The following is an 18,893-nucleotide window of genomic DNA, read 5'->3' on the forward strand; positions in this document are numbered from 1 at the left end:
CTGGTTAATGCAAGCTGGAGACGCGCTGGTGGAGCGCAGCAAGACGGAGTAAAAAGAGTAGAGTGTTCGTCTGCCATTGGAAAAAAGGGGGGCAGAGGCGAGCGCGCAAAGAGGGAGGGGGCGGCGTTAGTTTTTCTGTGTCACTGAAAGAGAGTGGGGGAAGGGAGGCAGGGAGATAATGCGAGTGAGGGAGCAAACAGTAGAGAGCACTGACTCATATAGCCTATGTATAGTGTGTATGTGATTGTGTATCTGGGAGGAAGAGGAGGGGGGGAAAGACAGAAAATTATATTATGTATGCAAGAGTTCAGCTCAGAGAGCATCTCCATGTGTCTGCACGTCGGAGCGCAGCATCCACAGGATCCACAGCATCCACAGCATCCACAGCATCCATCACTGCACCGATAAAACATCACCACACACAGGAGTAGCCGCTTCAATATTTAATGTCCACAACAATCTTGTGGTTATAACTCATCGTAAGGAATACAAACAGTCCATACAATATTCATATAAAATGGATTAATCACGAGATGCTGAGCTGCAGAAAACTTCTCGCTTAAAAAAGAAACAACAATTAAGAGCGCATGCATCCTACATAAGACTTTACAGCCTAAGCATAACGTCCTGTCTCCAATAGTGCATCAGGAAAAGTTAAGGACGATGACAAGTTGGTTCCCGTTCACCCAGTTCGTCTCATTAAACCTAACATTTGATTATATTTTGCGTAAGATGAAGTAAAATGACAGATTACATCGTTCTTTACAATAACTGTAAACAAAAATCATGACACAACAGTCTGAGAATCTGAGTTGTCAGTTCTTAGTGTTTTTTACTGTAACTAAGCTGCTGCTGCAGAAACTAATAGCTTTGATTAGCAGCTGATTTACTTTCTACCTCAGATGTTTTCTATAAATAAAGTCATAAAATGTGTTGGCCCCTCTTTAGTGTTCATTTTTAACAGATTGTCTGTCTGCTGGCTGTGTCCCTGGCCACTTTAAAACTGCATGTGTGAACCCACTGATAAAAACCAGGACTGGACGCCTGATGACCCTCAGGTGTTAACGAACGGGTCGATCTGAGGACTTTAAAAAGCTGCCTTTGTGACATTAAAAACTGGAAGAGTTACAGCTTCGTACAGCTGCACTTGGACCAGACTGAAATACTTGTGACTGGATCACAGCAGTTGACAAAACAAGATTTACCCCTGACTGGTTCCCTTGACAACACACTCAGTCCTGATGTAAGAAATCTGGGTGTCTGGTTCTACACACACACACACACACATTACTAAGCTGGTCCGATCCTGTTTTCACCTCCTTTAGAAACATCCGGCAACATTTGTCTTTTAAAGACACAGAGACTGTTTTACATGCGGCTACGCGTATTTCATCACGTCTGGATTCTACCCGTCTCAATCACACAACTTCAGACGGCACAAAAGTCAGCTGCCAGCTTTTAAGAAGAACCAGCAAAAGGGATGGTATCACTCTGGTTTTAACAGGACTCCATTAGCTCCCGGTATGTTTTAGAGTTGATTTTAAGAAAAAGCTCTTCATGGCCCTGCCCCTGGCTACATAACCTTTGACCCTTTGGCACCACACATGCCACCGTGACATCCTCAGGCAGAGCTCTACTGTCCAGGGGTCCAGTTGAAAACTAAAAGGAACCGGGCATGTTCACAGTTTGTCCTGTGAACGGTCCCGTGGCTCCATGGCCGTGCCTGAAGAAATCAGGTCAGCTGACTCTGTGATTTTTAAATCTCTTCTTGAAACATACATTTATTGTAGAGCCTTTTCTTGGAGTTTTAAATTGTGCATGTTTTACTGTTTTTATTACGCTTGTTTTAAGGGCCTGCAATTTATTTTATCTTGCTAACGACTTTGTGATGTTGATTCGAAAAGTGCAACAGAAATAATTATTTACATTATAAAATTATCATTATAAAATTGCTAAAACACATACAATCATGAAGTTGTCTCTCCCATAAGAACAAGAAAGTAACATTCTGTAGTGACTAATAATGTTTTTTTTTTTTTACTTTTTATGCTTACATTTGATATTTGTTAGTGGACAGATACACACAAAGTAACTGAGTGAGAGAAAGGGGATGACTAGTGTGGAGGCTGGAAACGAACCTGCGTCACTGCCCTGAGGATTACAGCTTCTATAGCTGGTCTGATTTTAAAACGTCTCCGTTTAAAATGAGTCTCTATAAGCTAGAGCCAGAAAATAAGAAGCTCTAAATTATAACGTGAAAAACAATCAAGTTAATGTTGTAGAGCTGCACTTTCAGATATTTCTGCATCTATAGTATTTGGCTTCATTGTCTGTCATCAACATGAGATATGACGCAGATTAAAATGCATTGATTACGAAAAACACTAATCAGTACAATCGCATTATAATTTCAGTGGAACTGAATTTCGCACATAAAAAAAGTGCTTATTCAAAAGTGCATTTCATCAGAACAAACATTTAAAAAGTTAAAACACAGGCGTCTACTTCGCTAGTTGAGGGTACCATTGCACTTCTCTAAGAACACAGAAAACATGCTGCTAAAATGATTTTCATCGAAGTGTCACTGTGCACACGGTCTCATAAAAACCATCTCTCTCTGAAAAACCCATGGCACAAAGGTGTAAGGTGTTCACTGGCAGGCGGCCAAAATTTAAACCCTTCCCCACCTTCAGGTCCGAGACCCTTTCGAAAACTCTCTCTCCTTCGGCGTCCTTCATCTTGGCCAGAGTGAGGTGGTAGCGCGGGTTGTAGGAGTGCTTGTGGAGCCAGCCCTCCTTCCTGTAGGCCTCCTGCAGGCCGCCGTTGAGCTGCTGGAGGGAGAGCTGAGGCTGGGGACTCAGGAACAGCACCCTCCCGTTGAAATGTTTCAGCCTCACGGGAAAGGTCACGGCCACCGGAGGGTTGCGATCCAAATGGGCGAATTTTCGGAGGACGTCCGCAGCGGCGGCCACCTCAGCTTCGGTGGGCAGCACCAGGAGGCACAGGGTGACGTGGAGGCTGGAGGCGGGCTGCCAGTGAGGAGCGGAGGAGGGCAGAAGGGCGATGATCTCCTTCTGAAGCTGCTGGAAAGAGGAGAGGACGGCACGAGTGTTGGCCCTGAAGGTGATGAAGTGCGTGGGTTGTCTTTTGGGAGGGCGACCACCGCACTTCCCTTCTCCCTTCTTCGGAAGTGCAGGTGGACTGTGGACGATTTGTGCCACTCCGTGAAAACTCTGTGTAGTACGAGAGGAACATAAGTACATCTGTGCAGAGCATGAAAGGTTGTAACAAGAATGTGTGTCACGGTCTGATGCGATGCACCCACCACAGAATCTTCGTGGCCCTCCCAGGTTTCTTCCCATTCTTCCGAAGTCTCCTCCTCACCCTTCTCTTTTAGGGAAGAGGAGCTTTGGTCGGCAGAAGACTGAAGCCTAACATCAAAACAGGTGAGGAAAACGATTAAAGCCAGGATTGATTTCCAAGTCACGCATAGAAACTAACAATAAATTACATGAACGTAAAATGATATATGTGACCCAAGAAGCGTATGTCTTTCTTCTTCTAAGCCTCGATGTTGGGTCATTTGGTTATTCATTTCTTGCTGTGTGATTAATGTTTGTGAATTGTGTCACATCTTTATGATTTGAGGTGACTAGGTAACTCAGCCCCTCACATTAAACCACAATTGACCGTTGTAGTAGCAAGAAGAGTGCATTTATTTCTGTCTCCCTTCTCCTCCTCCTCCTCCAGACTTGGATGTGGGTGGAGGTGAACCTTTGTCTAAATATTAAGATGGCATTTAGAGCGATCTATTCTGATTCAAATCACACATTACTGAAGGTGCTCTAATTGCTGCATCTCTTTCGCCAAAAAGAGGCCATACAACATGTACAATACAGCCCATTGTCCTGTACAGGAAATGTTCTCCGTTAAATTTAAAAGATTATCACAAACACCTCGCAGCCTCCTCCGCAACACATGACTCCTGTTGTCCCTGAGAAGTGCTTCCTCCACGCTCTGGAGCTGGATGTGTGGAGTCCGGGGTGTGATTATTCTTCTCATCCTGCTTCTCTTCCTCCAGATGTGTGTTCTCGGTATGAGTACACTCCTTTGTTTCGCTCTCATCCTGCCCACTGACAGCAGGTGGCTGCACTTCTGTTGTTTCGAGGCGGTCGCGTTGCTGCTCCGGGTCACTTGCGTTTAGTTCTGCTAAAACAAATTGTCATATTCAGAAAAGGCCGAGTGCACGTCAGATGAGGTTGCAAACGAAGGACCCTGTCCTACCCTTTACTTCCTCCTCCTTTCCAAAGGGGGGAGCCAGAGATTGGCCGGTGGAGCCAAAAACCCTGTCGGTCCTGCTGTGGCGGTCCCAGATGCGGTGCCCTCTGTAGGTGAAGTACTGGATCCTGTGTCTGGGCAGGGCCAGCTCAGTGGTGTAATCGCAGTCACAGGGGTTGGTGTCCCAGTTGAAATCACAGAAGGGGCGCTCCAGCACACCAAGGAAGCGATCCACGTAGCCCACCACGAAGTCTGACGCATCCACCGACGAGTCCCACAAGATCCGGGAGATCACGTCATCTGCCGTTCGCATGCGAGGCTTTTTGTTCGCCTCTGCTGGAGGCAAAAGGTTAAAACATTTCAGCGAGGGGAAAAGGTGAATCAGGGCTTAAAATACGTTGTTATCAGATGACACAGAAAAATTAATAAATATGCAATGACCTCCTCCTTCGTCGCATTTTGGTTTTGTCACTTTGTTGGCGCTGCTTTTTTTCTTCTTGTGTGTATCTGTATTTTCTCCATCGTCTTTGTCATCCATGTCAGCAGACAAAGCCCCTGATTCATCCACTGATGGCTCACTGAGAAATGACAGCAATGAGACAGTGGAAAGAAAAGTGAAAATATTCATATGAAACATGGCAAAGAGGAAAAAAAATTTCCAGTTCCTTTTGACTGAGTGGCCAAACAGGGTCATCTGGACTATGAATCATATTGGTCAGTGCTAGGAATCAAGAATCAACCTCTGTGTGCCCAAAATATAACCATGACTACTTTAAAAAATAGTTCAATATCACCACTGGAAAAACAGCTAAATAAGCGCCTGTACTACAATGACTTCCAAATTCTTTAAAGTTATGTTGCTGGTGACTTTGCCACAAAACATATTGTGAGCGAACCTGTGTGATAAACGACATCTGGGGCCAAAACGACACTTTCCCCTGAGGAAAAACTGGCACAGTTTGAGTCCATCCTCGTCCCCTCCTGTAGATTCTGTGAAACACAGAGAAACAGAGAGAAAGACCGATCACAAGCTAAAATAAGAGGAGCATTCTTATGAAACTGCCTGTAACGAACTGAAATGATGTAAAGAAGAAAAAACAAGTCTGACTAGAGTTGTAAACATGTGTGCACTGATTTACAGCAGTTTACAATGTCACTCGACTTCCAGGAGCAGGTGAATAACAATCCTACTTTGATAAGAGAAGCAGGAACCTCCAGGTACAAAGTACAGAAGTTACAAAGAACACCTGCTTTACAGCTACAGTCCCACACTAAACAAACAGTGATATACTGAGCTTTGACAATGTCTCAGACCACATGGGTCCGCCTCCGCTCCAAATGTGCATCAGTGAGCCAATTTACCGCTCTTCAATGAATGTGTACTGATCACTGGAGACAGGAGACAACACTCAAAAAGAGCTGCAGTGTTTATCCAGTTTGACGGCACAACCCATCACTATTTGGCCCCAAGTTGCTCAAATCTTTCGACTTCCACCCATTTTTCCTGCTTCTGCTTGGTAGGACAAAATGTTCACTTGCTACCCAATATATCTCACCCACTGACAGGTGCCATGATAACCAGACATTCAGTGTTATTAGCTGGACCAGTCATTCTGACCAGTTGGTAATAAACATACGGCTAATCAGTGTACATGAAGTGTGTGTTGTCAAGAGGTGGTTGCTTAGCCAAGTTTCTGTGACATATGTTTCTGTGCGCCAGATCCAAGATAGAAACAGGATTACTGATTAGCGGCCCTTTCACCCTTTCACCAAATTCCCTGTTATATTTTATCTCTGCCTGGCTAGTATTACAATTAACAATTCAAATCGGGAATTAATATGTGGGGATATTATATCCCATCCAATACACTTCCAAAGTATATTAAATCATGTAACAGGTGGGAATGACTCAACCCAGAGGCCTCAAATGTCAGCCAAGTAGTTGGGAGGTGGCTGCCTGTGTACTGAAACACACACCACACGTCCTGCGACGCTATTTCAAGATAGGAAAACTGAGTGCGACTCACAACGCAACGCATCAATTGTTATTTTCTAGCTAGTTGGCGCTGGGTGGCACAGGTTGACCTGGTCAGCACCAGACTGTGAGGAGCCTTCCGACTACTTCCAGGCATTAGACCTCAGGGCATTTGCCTGGAAGTTAGTTGGGTACAGTAACTAACTGTGGGTGTATTCATGGTTCAAGTTTGTTTTGCTTTGCGTCATAAAGTGAAAGAAAATAGGAGTAGAGTAGAAGCATACAGTAAATCCTTCCTCCTGTGGGAAGTCAGAGGCTGAGCAAGAGGCCAATGATATTTGGCCAATAACATTTCCAGCATCACACACTGACAGAATTAAATATACTGGCAAGATAGCGGTCGCTTGACTCACTCATGCTGCTTTAGCGTCACTTACACAGATAGTTGCCACAAATCAAATAGCTCACAGTAACACAGAAAAACACCACATTGAAAATTTTATGTGTTATCTGGTAGTGGTGGGTCATGCACAAAACAGCCAGTGAATCAGAAGGGTCGATTCCCATCAAGTGAGAGTCAGCTCTCCACTGTACACTGCCCCCACGGCGGCCCACACCATACGAGGACCCGAAACGCTCTTTACTGCGAGAACTAGACGCTGTAACCTACGTAGGCACTGAGTGAGACATTTCTCCTTGTGTGTTTATCAGTCTGGTTCTCTCTGTAACGATGCCACCCAAACACTAGTCTGGTTTATTTTTATTTCCACTTCCTGCTTCACTTTCAACAACTGTGACCGAAACAAAAATGCAAAAGGGCTTATCAACACATAAACAGTATGCAATCACTCCTTTGGGCTAAAATATTAGTCTTTAAATGTTACTGAATAAAGAGCCAAAAGAACCAGCTCTACTTTGGGAGCCAAGGCAAAAGAGCCGACTCTCAGAAAAGAGACAAAGTTCCCATCACTTTTACCTGGAAAATAATGTGATGTCAGATATATTTGAGACATGTGCTGTTCTGATTCATTATATTGAATATGAACCACAATATAACTTTAAAACTCTCCAAAACCCATGTAAGTGCAATACAACAATTTCAGTATATGTAACACAGAGAGAGTGATTTACCTGCTGTGGCTTTCAGTATGTCTTCACCACTATTAGGGTCAGCTGACGCCCCCGCCTCCGTACCGGGACCCGGTGTGTCAGTCAGGGTGGTGGGCGTCTGGTGGGTCCCATCATCTGCCTGGTCCTCTATGGACACACCTCGTCCCTCCGACGCCATGATCGCTCAGATCTGCGGTTTAGAAAGCAGTGTTACTTCACTGTTGTGCTGTTGTGGTGTTTCACTTACTCTGACCTGTCAAAACAATAGCAACGACCACAAAAAAAATCCTCAAAACAGCTCAAACCAAATCTATAACTTCTCAATACCAACCCGGAAGTAGCGAGTTAGCCTTGTACAGTATAATAAACGGTTCGTAATTCAACAGTTCAACACGTTGTGAAAAGAAGACTGTGCATTTCAAACATAAACACGGATTTTCAAACATTATAAAAAAATATCCTCACTAACCGACAGAGAAAACGCCTGTGACTTTAATCGCCCTTTGACCCTAGCTCGTCATACCAGAGGGGATTATGGGTAAAGTAGTTTTGCTTCGGATTTCATCTCAAAAAAACATTTCGTGTGGTAAATAAAGCCCGCTTTTAGCGAGAAGCGCCATCATGAAGATACTTTATGTGTGTGCTTTTGTATAAGTTAAAAAAATAGCGGCAACATTTTCGAAGCACCGGTTAAAACGTAGAGAAATGAGAGCGATCTTCAGCCATGCGTCATTTGGGCTAGAGCGCGTGACTCTGCTGCGTCATGTGACCGGTTTGTTGTTGCCTGTTAGCAGCTGAGGCTCAGAAGGACACAAGAAAGTGTGTAAATCTCCATTTAACAACTAATAACCATGGGACTTTGAAAAGGGACGAGTCAAGATTTGTTTTTTGTCTTTGCTTTGTCTGTGTTGCTTTTTGTGTAACAGCTTTTTTTTTTTAAGTCTACGACCAATGAATGTCCTTTTGTGAAGTAGCACTGAGCAGCAGTCATTTGTTGAACTTGGCTCTGCTTTGAAGGTAAGGTCTGATCTGATATTTCTAGCTGTAATAGCTTAGTAATGTCTGTGGCTGTCCATAACCAAAGTAACCCTTTGATTTACATCTAACTAACACATATTCAGCACTGTAAGGATCCAAAAACATGTCCTCTCTCCCCCAGATGAATGCTCTGGTGGCTCTCTGTCACTTCTGTGAGCTTCATGGCCCTCGGACACTGTTCTGCACAGAGGCACTACACCCTCCATCCCCGACACCTTCATCCCAGGCCGGTGCCCCGGTGCCTGGTGACAGGGACCGGGATGGTGACAGGGAAGGCGAAGGCCTGACCATGAGGGCCAACAGCTCGGCCACGCAGAGAGGGGAAATGTGTGAGGTGAGTGCAGGGCTGCAGAACAGAACACTTGTAATTGTTGAGGGGTTCGTATTCCTCTCATCACGTTCTCCTCACTATCCTCCCTTTTTCTGTGCCTCACAGGGATGCCGATCTCTGCCCGCATCTCACCCGGGCTTTGTGAGCATCGACGACGAAACGGGCATCCGCTTCCTGAGCCACCAGCACCCCAGACAACCCCAGCTTTTCAGTGTGGTCCGCCAGGCTTGTGTGCGCAGTCTCAGCTGTGAGGTAAACAGTGAAGTATGTCTGAGCATATGTGTGTGTGAGTCACATGTCTCATGCACTAAATTTAAAGCACCAGCGCTGTTTTAACCTCTTTTCTCCGGTTCCGTGCTTGTTCTCAGGTGTGTCCTGGGCGTGAAGGGCCCATTTTCTTTGGAGACGAGCAACACGGATTCGTGTTTTCACACACGTTCTTTATCAAGGACAGCCTGGCCAGGGGCTTCCAGCGCTGGTACAGTATCGTTATGGTGGCCATGGACAGGATCTACCTCATCAACTCTTGGCCTTTCCTGTTACGTCACATGAAACTTACTATACAGAGCTTGCAGAGCACAGCTCTAAAGGTAGGATGTGCGCGTGGACTATGCATGACTTTATGTACTCAAATGAATAAAGACGCTGCGGATTTGTACCTAGAAGGGTCCCTAATGTCTCAGTCTCTCATTTCAGGTGTTTGACAACGAACAAGGAGTTTGCCCCCAGCGAGCTATGAGGATGAACAGCGTGTTTTCACCTGCAGTTTTCCCACATCAAAGGAGTGGCAACGCAGCCCGATCACTGACTTCTCTCACCCAGCATCCAAGTCTCTGGGCCAGCCTGCACTCCTCCTTTAGCTGGTGAGTCAATAAACTCTCAGTCCGACAACGACACGTCGTCAACACCCGACCGTGCTTACGTGCGCCTTCGCCTCGTTTCCAGGCTGCTGAAGGCTTGCGGCAGTCGCCTGACAGAGAAGCTCCTCGAAGGGGCCCCCACCGAGGACACACTGGTGCTCATCGAGAGACAGACAGGTAGACACACTGTCCTCGGCGGGATGGGACGTTAGCGCGGATATCTGTGCTTGCCAGTCTGACGCCGGGGAAACAGTGTGACAAAGTTAAAGCTGAAAAACAAAACAACGATGAAATCGCACATTTGCGGGGAAGGAGGGTGGTATAAGTTTGCACAATGTGCCGTGGCTTTATCATCAGCCTGAGAAGTCTCCTGGGTCTGATTCACCGGGTCAGTCGGCACAGAGACGCTCCGGAAAAACACGATGATTCAGTCGACCGCCGCTCTCAAATACTCCCCTGTTCCAGAAAGAGTTTGCACTTTAGTCAAGATTTAGAAAGTGATTAAAAGATTTCCAGCCATGCCTTTGTGGAATTTTAATACCACACTCCCCTTTTATAAAACGTTTAAGTGAAATACATTTAAAGCGCAAGCTGTACTACACGTGATATAAGTATCAGCAAAATACAAGAAAATAATGAATCATCAATCATAAGATGTTAAATTATAAAACCGTATCAGGTGATGTGATGTGCCCGGGAGGCTGAAAAATCATGTGCCACCTCATGTAACAAACTATCTATTAATGGTGGGTGTTGAAGTGGTAGATGAGAGGTGAGTTCACTCAATTTTAGATTTTTTGATTTTGTTTTGTAAATGTGTGTAACATCTTGTGCCCATCACGTAAGAGTCTATTCATGCAGGGTGATGTCAGGATTGCACTTTGTAATAATTTCCTGTGGAAACTCCCCACACGAAGAAAACATTTGTGTGTGTATGTCACTCTGTGCCTCTTAAAGAGCAAGAGGAGGAAATGAGCTGCTGGGAGGGAGCGGAGGGAGACGGTCCATTGTCACAGCGGCACCAATCGCAGAGCGAGCTGTGCCACGGCTTCCTGTGCGAAGATGCAAAATTAGACGAATCACCTGGCCCAAAATTTAGGTCACTGAGGCACTTGAGACAGGTGTGTACCTTTGTTGTGCATAATCCAATAACCACGAGTTGATATATAACTGAGAAAGGTAAAAGAAAAAAAAAACTGGATTTTTTTAGAATGATAAAAGTCATTTGCTGGTGCTAATCTGCTAGATATGAGTTAAAAATCTGGTAAACTTCATCTCGAGCTGCTGCTTGTTACACAGTGTGGTTCATTCTGCAGGTCCTCGGGGCTGCAGAGTTTCGGCAGCTAGCGTGGCACGTGCTCATGGGAAACCAGGTCATATGGAGAGGCGCAGACCCCGGGCTCATCCAGTCAGCTTTTACTGTGCTCAAGGTACTCTACTGTGCTGGGGCTTCCCTTTCTGCCTTGTTTAGGGAGGTAGTTTTATTATGATGTGAGTAATCGCACCTGGGAGCGCCCTCGTTGGCTGAGTCATGCTGTAATAATCTGTTATTAGTTAAGTGCAGTTTAGTGCAACGTACTTATTAGTTATTAAAGGGATCCATTGATAAACGTTTCAGACTTGAAGATAACCGTTTTCATATAACGTGAACTCATTTTGTTCCACCTTTTTTCTTTTTGTCAAACATCCAGCCTACAGACAGAAGGTCGTTGAAGTTATTGATACACGCCTTAACTTTTTGAAATGCCCGTACGTGTTTTTGTGATGTTTCCGTGCAACACAGCCAAACAAGACGGAGCATGCAAGAGTGTTTGCTTCATACATGTTCAGTTTGGCATTTGGAAGATATTTGTGTTTCGTGACGATCTTTAGGTCGTTTTTCTGATGTTTTCTGCTGGATTTGCGTCACTGTCTGCGAGGCTCAGGTGTTACTAATAACGCTAGCAAGGGCTCTACATCAACTAAGCATGTTTCAAATCATTTTCCCTCGTCTCCCTCTCAGTCTCTGCTCCCAGTAGGCTGCGTGCGCTCTGTGCCGTACAGCGCTCAGTACGAGGAGGCCTACAAATGCAACTTCCTGGGCCTCAGCCCAGACGTTCCTATTCCGGCCCACGTCAGCTCCTCAGGTACGGGACTTTCTTCGCGCCAGTTGTCGGCTTGTGCGCGCAGGTCACATCGGGACAATTTCACAGTCCTATTGTTTGTCCCGTAGAGTTTTCCGTGCTGGTGGATGTCAGCTCAGAGAAGAGCTATCAGATCTCAGCTACAGGCGAAGATGATATCTGCTCACGGCATCAGTTCGCCATCAGCAGTGCCAACACACAGCCTACAGATCGAGGTGAGCGATCGGCCACTATGAGCTTTTGTGTCTATGTTAGATTAGATTCGCAACATGCACAATTCAAAGTAAACAGGAGGGAGCTGTAACATTGCCGCTGTGACTGTGAATCTGAAGATGCATCGCAAAAAATAAGATCTAGATCTCCCACCCTAACTTCATTCTTATAATCCACAATGGTGTAGAATCCATTCAATTATTCCAGGATCCCGCCTCAAGGTTTTTATTGGTCAAATGTGTGGTTTACAGGAACGGCAGCAGTGAAATGAAACTGCAGCTACTGTGCAAATAAGCAGGTATTTTATTACCAAGGTGTTTGCAAGGGTTAAGAGAAGAATGAGTCTAAAGTGGGATCTAGATCCGCATCAGAGACAAATCTGCATGCTTTCTACAAACATTTAGTCAAACCTGTTCGTCAGATAACAAATGAAGCATTAACAAAAAGCGGGACCAGAGACATTCCTCTGTTAAATTTACAGAAAACATGTTGAGGCTGCCGTTTCCGTTTATTTATTTTAAAAGAACAGACACTAAACCGTCACGCGCTATTGACTGACTGAATGTTTTTACAGGACCAACGTTACTGAACAAGCTCGAGGTTGCCCTGTCTAATGAGAACCTGTCTGTGGACGTCGTGTCTCACTGCCTGCTCTGTTTGAAGGAGGAGTGGATGAAGTGAGCAAAATTACTTGTTTTTTGTTTGTTTTTTTAAGATAAGACGGCTCCGATTTGTGTAAGATTTCACAATTTGTGAAGTTTATAGTTTATTCTCACTCTTTCAGTAAAGTGAAAGTGCTGTTCAAGTTCTCCAAAGTGGACGGCCGAGGGAGGGAGGACACCCAGAAGGTTCTGGCCCTCCTTGGTGCCACGGGCCCGGGGGAGGAGGACAACGTCAGGCTGCTCAAGTACTGGATGACCGGACTCAGTAAAACATACAAGAGTCATTTAATGACAGCCGTGCGAGGAGGGGAGAGGAGCCCCAGCCAATGACAAAGAAAGGAGGAGATAGAGGGGTACATAAAAGGGAGCTGAAAGGAGGGGAGGGACGGGGGGTTGCTAAAGAACGGAAAGTAAAAGCAAGAATCTTTTCATCAACACTGTTGAGCTGAATCAAAGAAAGACCTCTGTGAAGGGATGACAGGGATGATTTTGTGCATCCATTATTGATATATTATATTCTGCACAGTTTAACACTGATTACGTTTAGTTAAACCATGTTTGTCAAAGGGAATTCTTGATACGTAAAGTTTAACTTATTATTAATTAAAAAAAAGGCTTTGCACTTTGTTTACTTTTGATGTTGTAAAATTAAATTAACATAAACTTTCAGTCTGACGCCCTTTTTTTTCATTTTTATTCTACACTTGGCTCCATCTTGTGGCAAACAGGGAGATTAAAGAGAGAGTGAAGCGGAGGAGGAGGGGATCGTTTGCTTTTTCCTCCACCAGCTACTCACTTGTTTGAGTGGTTTTCAACCAACCAGTACAAGTTTTCCTGTGGCCTGAAATGTAGAAAATAGTTGCATAACAAGGCCTCGCTCCAGTGCGGCTGACCACATCAGCAGGATTTTGGCTCCTTAATGAGCCACACTGATCCACTGTGCCTTTTTTTTATTTGAGCCTGCTTCTTTTGCTGAAGTTTGCAGACTTTAGTTAATAAAACCCTGCAACACGCTTCATAAATTGCTGGATTCCTCCAAAAGTATGCGATGACTGGAAAAAACAACAACAAAAAAAATATATATTTTAGTCCACATTAGGAAAGAACAGCAAATTGTTGTGTTGGGTAATATTTTTCTCAAAAACTCAAATCTGGATTTCATTTGGCAAGCTCCACTAATAGATGCACAAACACAATTTGTAGTGGTTTCACAAGTTAGTCACACATTTACCTCTCTCAGCATGCATGTGGCCCACGAAACAGGAAGGCGGCACAGTGACTGGATATTTATACCGGTCATTAAAGCGCTTCGTATAGGTGAAGAGGTTTCGGGTTGATGATGCATCGGGGAGCGTCAGGGTTTGTGGCGAGGCCGCTGCTGCTGCTCTCTTGTTTCCTCTTCACCTCAGCAGAGATGCACTCGTGGAAGCTGCCCCTCGTCCTCTGACCTAAGCTCAGAAAACGAAAGGCAGAAGAACGACTCGTCTTCAACACAACATCACACTTCCTTCCTTTCATTAGTAATTAACTAAAAAAAAACCCAAAGCAGCATGGCGCTTCACGTAACCTGAGGGTAACACTCTGCAGACAGGATGATGACAGTCGTGCACAGTATCAGACATCGCAGTCACTACACCCCACCCCACATCTGGGGGCCCCTCTTCAACAGTAATGACTTAAGAAAGCTGTCATACATGGAATGACTTGCAAGTTCCGGCAATGTAGTGTTGCAACTGTTTTTTTTTTAGTCAATTTTACAAAGAATGTGACTCTGGATTTATTTTGGACGAAGAAAACACCGATCATGTGATGATTAAACAGGATGACACTGCGTACTGAATGTGAAGGGATAAAGACCAAGGGATCCACAGGCGCAGAGGTGTGGGGGAGAGTCCAAATGAAAAACATACGCTCCGATTGCATGACTAAGCCTCCTCGGCCCTGGTTTGGAAGGGGTGGAGGGTGGGGGTAAGGGGGTGGGTGTCAGGGAATGTAGGGAACAGAGGGGGGAGGGAGCCGGGTCAGTCAATAGTGAGGTAAAACGTGTGGCGTGGGAGGGGCTGTGACTTAAAGGGAGCAGACAGGCAATCCAAGCACTTTCACTTTGAGCGGAGCCTCTGTCTGAGCTGGGGATACACACAGAGTGACCAGAGCGCACGCAGGAGGAGGAGGAGACCAGTGTCTCCGCCACTTTATCCATTAACCACTTTCAAAGGACAGAGGAGTGGTTCAAATTAAGCTGTTCAGGGAAAATTCCAGGTCAGCGGCGAGGGGAAAGAAAAGGGAAAGGGAAAGGGAGAACACATTGTAAAAAAAAAAAAGAAGAAGAAAACTGACAAAAGCTTTGAAAGGAAAAGCACTGCAGCCACTCAGGCTTAAGTGGGAAAATCCAAAGTGAGAGAGCATGGAAGCGCAAGATGACAAATGAGGCATTTTTTGGAAAGTACCAAAGGAACCCGCATGGAAGGATTGTATAAGGGATGTCAGCAAGACGACTAACTATCAAGCAGAAAAGGAGAAGAAAACAGCAGCGTACTCTGTCAAGAAACCACAGAGGAAACTTTGCCCTTCACAGACTGACACAGAAATGTCTGCAGAGTGATTGCTATCAACGAGAGAAATGGAGACATGTCCATTCTTAGAAAGATAAAAGGATGTCACTGTCAGGTGAGGAGCAAGAAATACATTCAGTCTTTTCTTTAAGTTTCTATCTAGAGTCCGCGGGCAAATAATGAAATAGTAGAACTGGTTGTGCAAGGTTTAATTGGTGAATTCAATCTGATTTCTTCACTTGCACCGTAATGTAACAGTAGCATTTCCTGCATCTCAATTCAGTTATATTTAACATAATAATAACTCGCGTCTCACGTCGTTTTCTGCAGAAGCCTTAATTAACAGGATATGATGTAATGTTTCTTTGTAGGTATGCAGTTTGAACAAACCACAGAAAGTTTCCAACAATTATTTGAATGTGTGGCTGTCTTTCTTGCTTGCTTCCTCACATGTCAACAGCTATACTCCTGTTATCACTTCTAACTGTCGAATGTGGTGGATGTGGCTTTGACTTGGAAGGCGTCAGAAATATTAAGTCAACCATTGACTCTAATCCCACTGGATTTGTAAGTGAATCAGTTTTGATGATTTTTTTTATGTAATGTTCTAAAGTGACTAACATCCTCTTTGTAGAGGAGCTCATAAATGTGTTTTATGGTCTTTAAAGAATAGAATAATGTGCATTGTTCGAGTTATTCTATATGCATGGAGGGTTCTGATGTAAAGAGTTCTTTCAAAAGAAAAGTAATCTGTCCCTTGTCATGTGATAACTCGCAAAGTCATTGCATGACATTTACTGTAACAAGGCAAGGGGATCAAATGTTTTGTATTTTCACACGTGTGCTTAGGATCGAGTATTACATGGCTCAGCACAATTGCCATGAATGTAATTTTCTCTTCTCTATTTCTCTCCATTAGCGGACAGTATTCCCCAAAGATTACTATGTAGTGCATCGATTCACCAGAAGCATGCTGTGTGACACTGATCCGGTGAGTTTCTTGGCTGACAAAAAGGAGAAGTGAGGTGTCATATAGCAATAAATAGGTTGTACATTTCATATTTTTACAACTTCCCTAAAGGTGTGTCTTCTTTGAACAGTGTAATCATTAGATTTTCTATTTGTTTTTTTTTGTTTTTTTTTTTTTTTTTTTTCTTCTGTAGTGTTAAAGTGAAAAGCAATCAAACCGTTGGTATGGTTCTTTTGGTGCCACTTGTTTTTGAATGCTCACGCTAACTCTAACTCTGGGGTGTTGTTCTGCATTTCCTGCAGTGTTGTGTGTTCCCTGCTGCAGTAGTCCTCCTTGATTCCTGGCATGTCCTCCTCAGAAACCTCTGGGACGAACACTTAAATCACTCCTTAATCCTCGATCTAAAGCAGACACTGGATACAATCATCAGAAAGAACAGAAATACAGAGGTAGGGCATTGTTTAATATTTGACATGTTCCCATAATGCCAAACTTTACTAGAGTTACTGATCACTCGTTTTTGTCCTCTCATTGCAGAGGTTCCAGGAGGAGACAGACCTAACAGACTTCCCAACATTATCCTCCTCTCCAGAAGAACTCCTGAAGCTAACGTCAGAACTTTTTAGTAAATGGCTTGAAGTGGGCTGCATGCCTTTAATTGAAACCTGCACCCTGCCCACCTTGCCCCCCTCTGTTGAAAGGAAGGACTATGGCCCATCGAGGGCCAGACTCTTGACCACCCGAGCTATTAGCAACAAGGAGGAAGAAGAAGAAGAAAAAGAAGAAGAAGTAGAAGAAGAAGAAGAAGAAGTAGAAAAAGAAGAAGAAGAAGTAGAAGAAGAAGGACAGCCCGACAAGATGATAGACTTTACACAGCCTGTACTCAATGGCGGTCCTCTACCCCGAACATATTCTGCTTTTGTCTGGAGCCCATTGCTGTTCAGACTTTACTGGTGGTTTCTGCCATAGTCACTAAAGGGATCTTCTTCTTTGATTGAGGATGCACACAAAATGCAAGACTTTCCCTGGCACTGAATGATTGTTTTCTTGTATTTGTGTCTGTGTGTTTTAATGCAGGAAGCTTTGTTAATATGAAGTGACATGCGCAGGTTGCATTTAATGTCCAAAATGGGTCCACTGTCCAACAGTGCTCCGTGGCAGACATCACAGATATAATCTCATAGCCACTTTCTCTAGAGGAAGCCACGAGCTCCAGCTAGCTATGTTCTTCATGCTAATAAGAGATAAATGTCAAGCTAGCCAGTGCACATACGCCGTCGTCTGTGTGGATTTCATCACTGTTTACAATGAATGTTAAAGAAAGGTTTTTACAGTCTGTGGGTGTTTACTTTTGTACATAGATGTAAATTAAAGACATTTACATATGCAGTAGTTGGTTTAACTCGGACACATCACATCGTCGCTAAGCTATATTTATTTTGGTCTGTATTTGTTTGGCATTCTAGGTGGAAATGTACAGTTACAAGTAAACTTATACTTCATTTGATTTAAGATAACTGCTGCTTCTACTGCTATTTCACATGGAAATATTGTACTTTTTCTCCACATTTATCTGACAGTAAATGCCTTCTCTACAGATGTGATGAATATTTGTTTTAAGCTGAAAGACAAGACATTTTATGAAGTCATTACACTCAGCCCCACCTCCAACCAGCTGCAACAGTAAAATGAAATGGGTACTTTTGCTTTTGTTATCCTGCATAGCTGTTGTTGTACCTCTACAGTGTGTTATTGGTGCAGTAAAAAGTGTTTACTCCACTGCTGTTTTTCTGTAAGAACCTTTTTTTGTGTTTGGGCTGCAGTTCAAGAGATGATATCTTACATTCCAGTAGAAGAGTAGACTATATTCATCTGAGCTCGACCATGTCAGAGTAGCTTCTTGTGTAGCACAGATTTTCTACAACCTAACTCTGATTAAAAACTGAAAGATAAGTTATAGACAAAACTGTGCTGTGGATGGGCTTCAGAGATGTTCTGACTTCCAGAATACACATATACAAAGTTTGCCCTTTTGGTGCTTTCACTTGCCCCTACTTGTACACACCCACGCATCTAATGTGCTGGTGTCCTCAAATCGCTCTGATGGGAGTTTCGCAATCCTTTAAATAAATATGTACAGACTATAGGAACAGGCTTCTGTAGCTTCTCAGGCCTTTCCACTGAATTAATGTAATTTGGAAAGACGAGGAAAATGCAAATTGTATTTGGAAGAGTAAAATGAATTAAACTCTGACAGAGCACGTCTGTTTTTATGCACAGTGCCCATTTCCAAGCACCTGTCGTTCCAAATACATAAATATCTGAGCTGAATGTCGATGTCCAGCTGTGAGCCAAGATCTCATTTACCATCAGTGTTGGCTATCGAGACCCCTGACCCATGTCAGTAGGACTAGGACGTTCAAATCACAGCTCCCTAAAATCACTTATGACTCACTCAGAGACGGCGTCCTCCTCTCCTGAGTCAGTGCATGCATTTGGTGCCACATGTGGAAATGACACTGCATTTTTCTTAAACTTGTTTTCCAATCAACACTGAACAATCACCTAACCTCCATGAAATTATCATTCGTGTGTAGGTTATGTCGTTTTTGTCAGTTTCCGAGACAAACATGTGCATGTTTGAGCTTTCCTGGCAGCTAAGAGCCGAGCGCCAAAGAAGCCAGCTGAATTCCCGTAAATGCAGGGAGACAGACAGGGGAGAGGGGGGATTGCGAGGGTAGGAGGGGATGACGGTGCAGGGTGTTTAAACCACGTGGCCGC

At 44.1% G+C, this 18,893-nt stretch overlaps 3 protein-coding genes and 1 long non-coding RNA gene across 9 annotated transcripts; 2 read left to right on the plus strand and 2 right to left on the minus strand.

Annotated features, from left to right (window-relative positions):
* Nucleotides 1-428: 428 nt before the first annotated feature.
* On the minus strand, nt 429-8,833 carry leng9 (leukocyte receptor cluster (LRC) member 9). Of its 5 annotated transcripts, none has more exons than XM_047598094.1 (8): nt 8,811-8,833; nt 7,385-7,553; nt 5,175-5,268; nt 4,720-4,856; nt 4,285-4,614; nt 3,957-4,209; nt 3,326-3,431; nt 429-3,233 (listed from the first exon to the last, which is right to left on the minus strand). In XM_047598094.1, the coding sequence occupies exons 2-8, from the start codon at nt 7,539-7,541 to the stop codon at nt 2,571-2,573; spliced, it is 1,740 nt and encodes a 579-aa protein (XP_047454050.1). In that variant the 5' UTR covers nt 7,542-7,553; nt 8,811-8,833; the 3' UTR covers nt 429-2,570. The 5 variants fall into 5 exon arrangements, with proteins under 5 accessions (XP_047454050.1, XP_047454048.1, XP_047454053.1 ...); XM_047598092.1 differs by lacking the exon at nt 8,811-8,833 and adding an exon at nt 7,833-7,971; XM_047598097.1 differs by lacking the exon at nt 8,811-8,833 and adding an exon at nt 7,833-7,970 and having other exon boundaries at nt 4,285-4,611.
* flcn (folliculin) lies at nt 8,152-13,259 on the plus strand. The gene is made up of 12 exons (XM_047598098.1): nt 8,152-8,380; nt 8,523-8,735; nt 8,838-8,984; nt 9,101-9,322; nt 9,429-9,595; nt 9,678-9,769; nt 10,550-10,713; nt 10,909-11,022; nt 11,595-11,718; nt 11,805-11,930; nt 12,503-12,605; nt 12,713-13,259. Exons 2-12 carry the CDS (start codon nt 8,523-8,525, stop codon nt 12,918-12,920), a joined length of 1,680 nt encoding a protein of 559 aa, XP_047454054.1. The 5' UTR covers nt 8,152-8,380; the 3' UTR covers nt 12,921-13,259.
* Nucleotides 13,260-13,376: 117 nt separating this feature from the next.
* Nucleotides 13,377-18,877, minus strand: LOC125015971. Its single transcript, XR_007113650.1, has 3 exons — nt 18,568-18,877; nt 13,822-14,038; nt 13,377-13,642 (listed from the first exon to the last, which is right to left on the minus strand). It is a non-coding gene; the product is annotated as an uncharacterized LOC125015971 (long non-coding RNA).
* Nucleotides 14,672-17,891, plus strand: zgc:174888 (uncharacterized protein LOC558116 homolog). Of its 2 annotated transcripts, XM_047598101.1 has the most exons (5): nt 14,674-15,257; nt 15,603-15,709; nt 16,062-16,133; nt 16,415-16,561; nt 16,650-17,891. In XM_047598101.1, the coding sequence occupies exons 1-5, from the start codon at nt 15,245-15,247 to the stop codon at nt 17,079-17,081; spliced, it is 771 nt and encodes a 256-aa protein (XP_047454057.1). In that variant the 5' UTR covers nt 14,674-15,244; the 3' UTR covers nt 17,082-17,891. The 2 variants fall into 2 exon arrangements, with proteins under 2 accessions (XP_047454058.1, XP_047454057.1); XM_047598102.1 differs by lacking the exon at nt 15,603-15,709 and having other exon boundaries at nt 14,672-15,257.
* Nucleotides 18,878-18,893: the final 16 nt, after the last annotated feature.

The sequence above is a fragment of the Mugil cephalus genome, chromosome 11 (assembly GCF_022458985.1).
Source record: "Mugil cephalus isolate CIBA_MC_2020 chromosome 11, CIBA_Mcephalus_1.1, whole genome shotgun sequence".
NCBI classification, from domain to species: domain Eukaryota; kingdom Metazoa; phylum Chordata; class Actinopteri; order Mugiliformes; family Mugilidae; genus Mugil; species Mugil cephalus.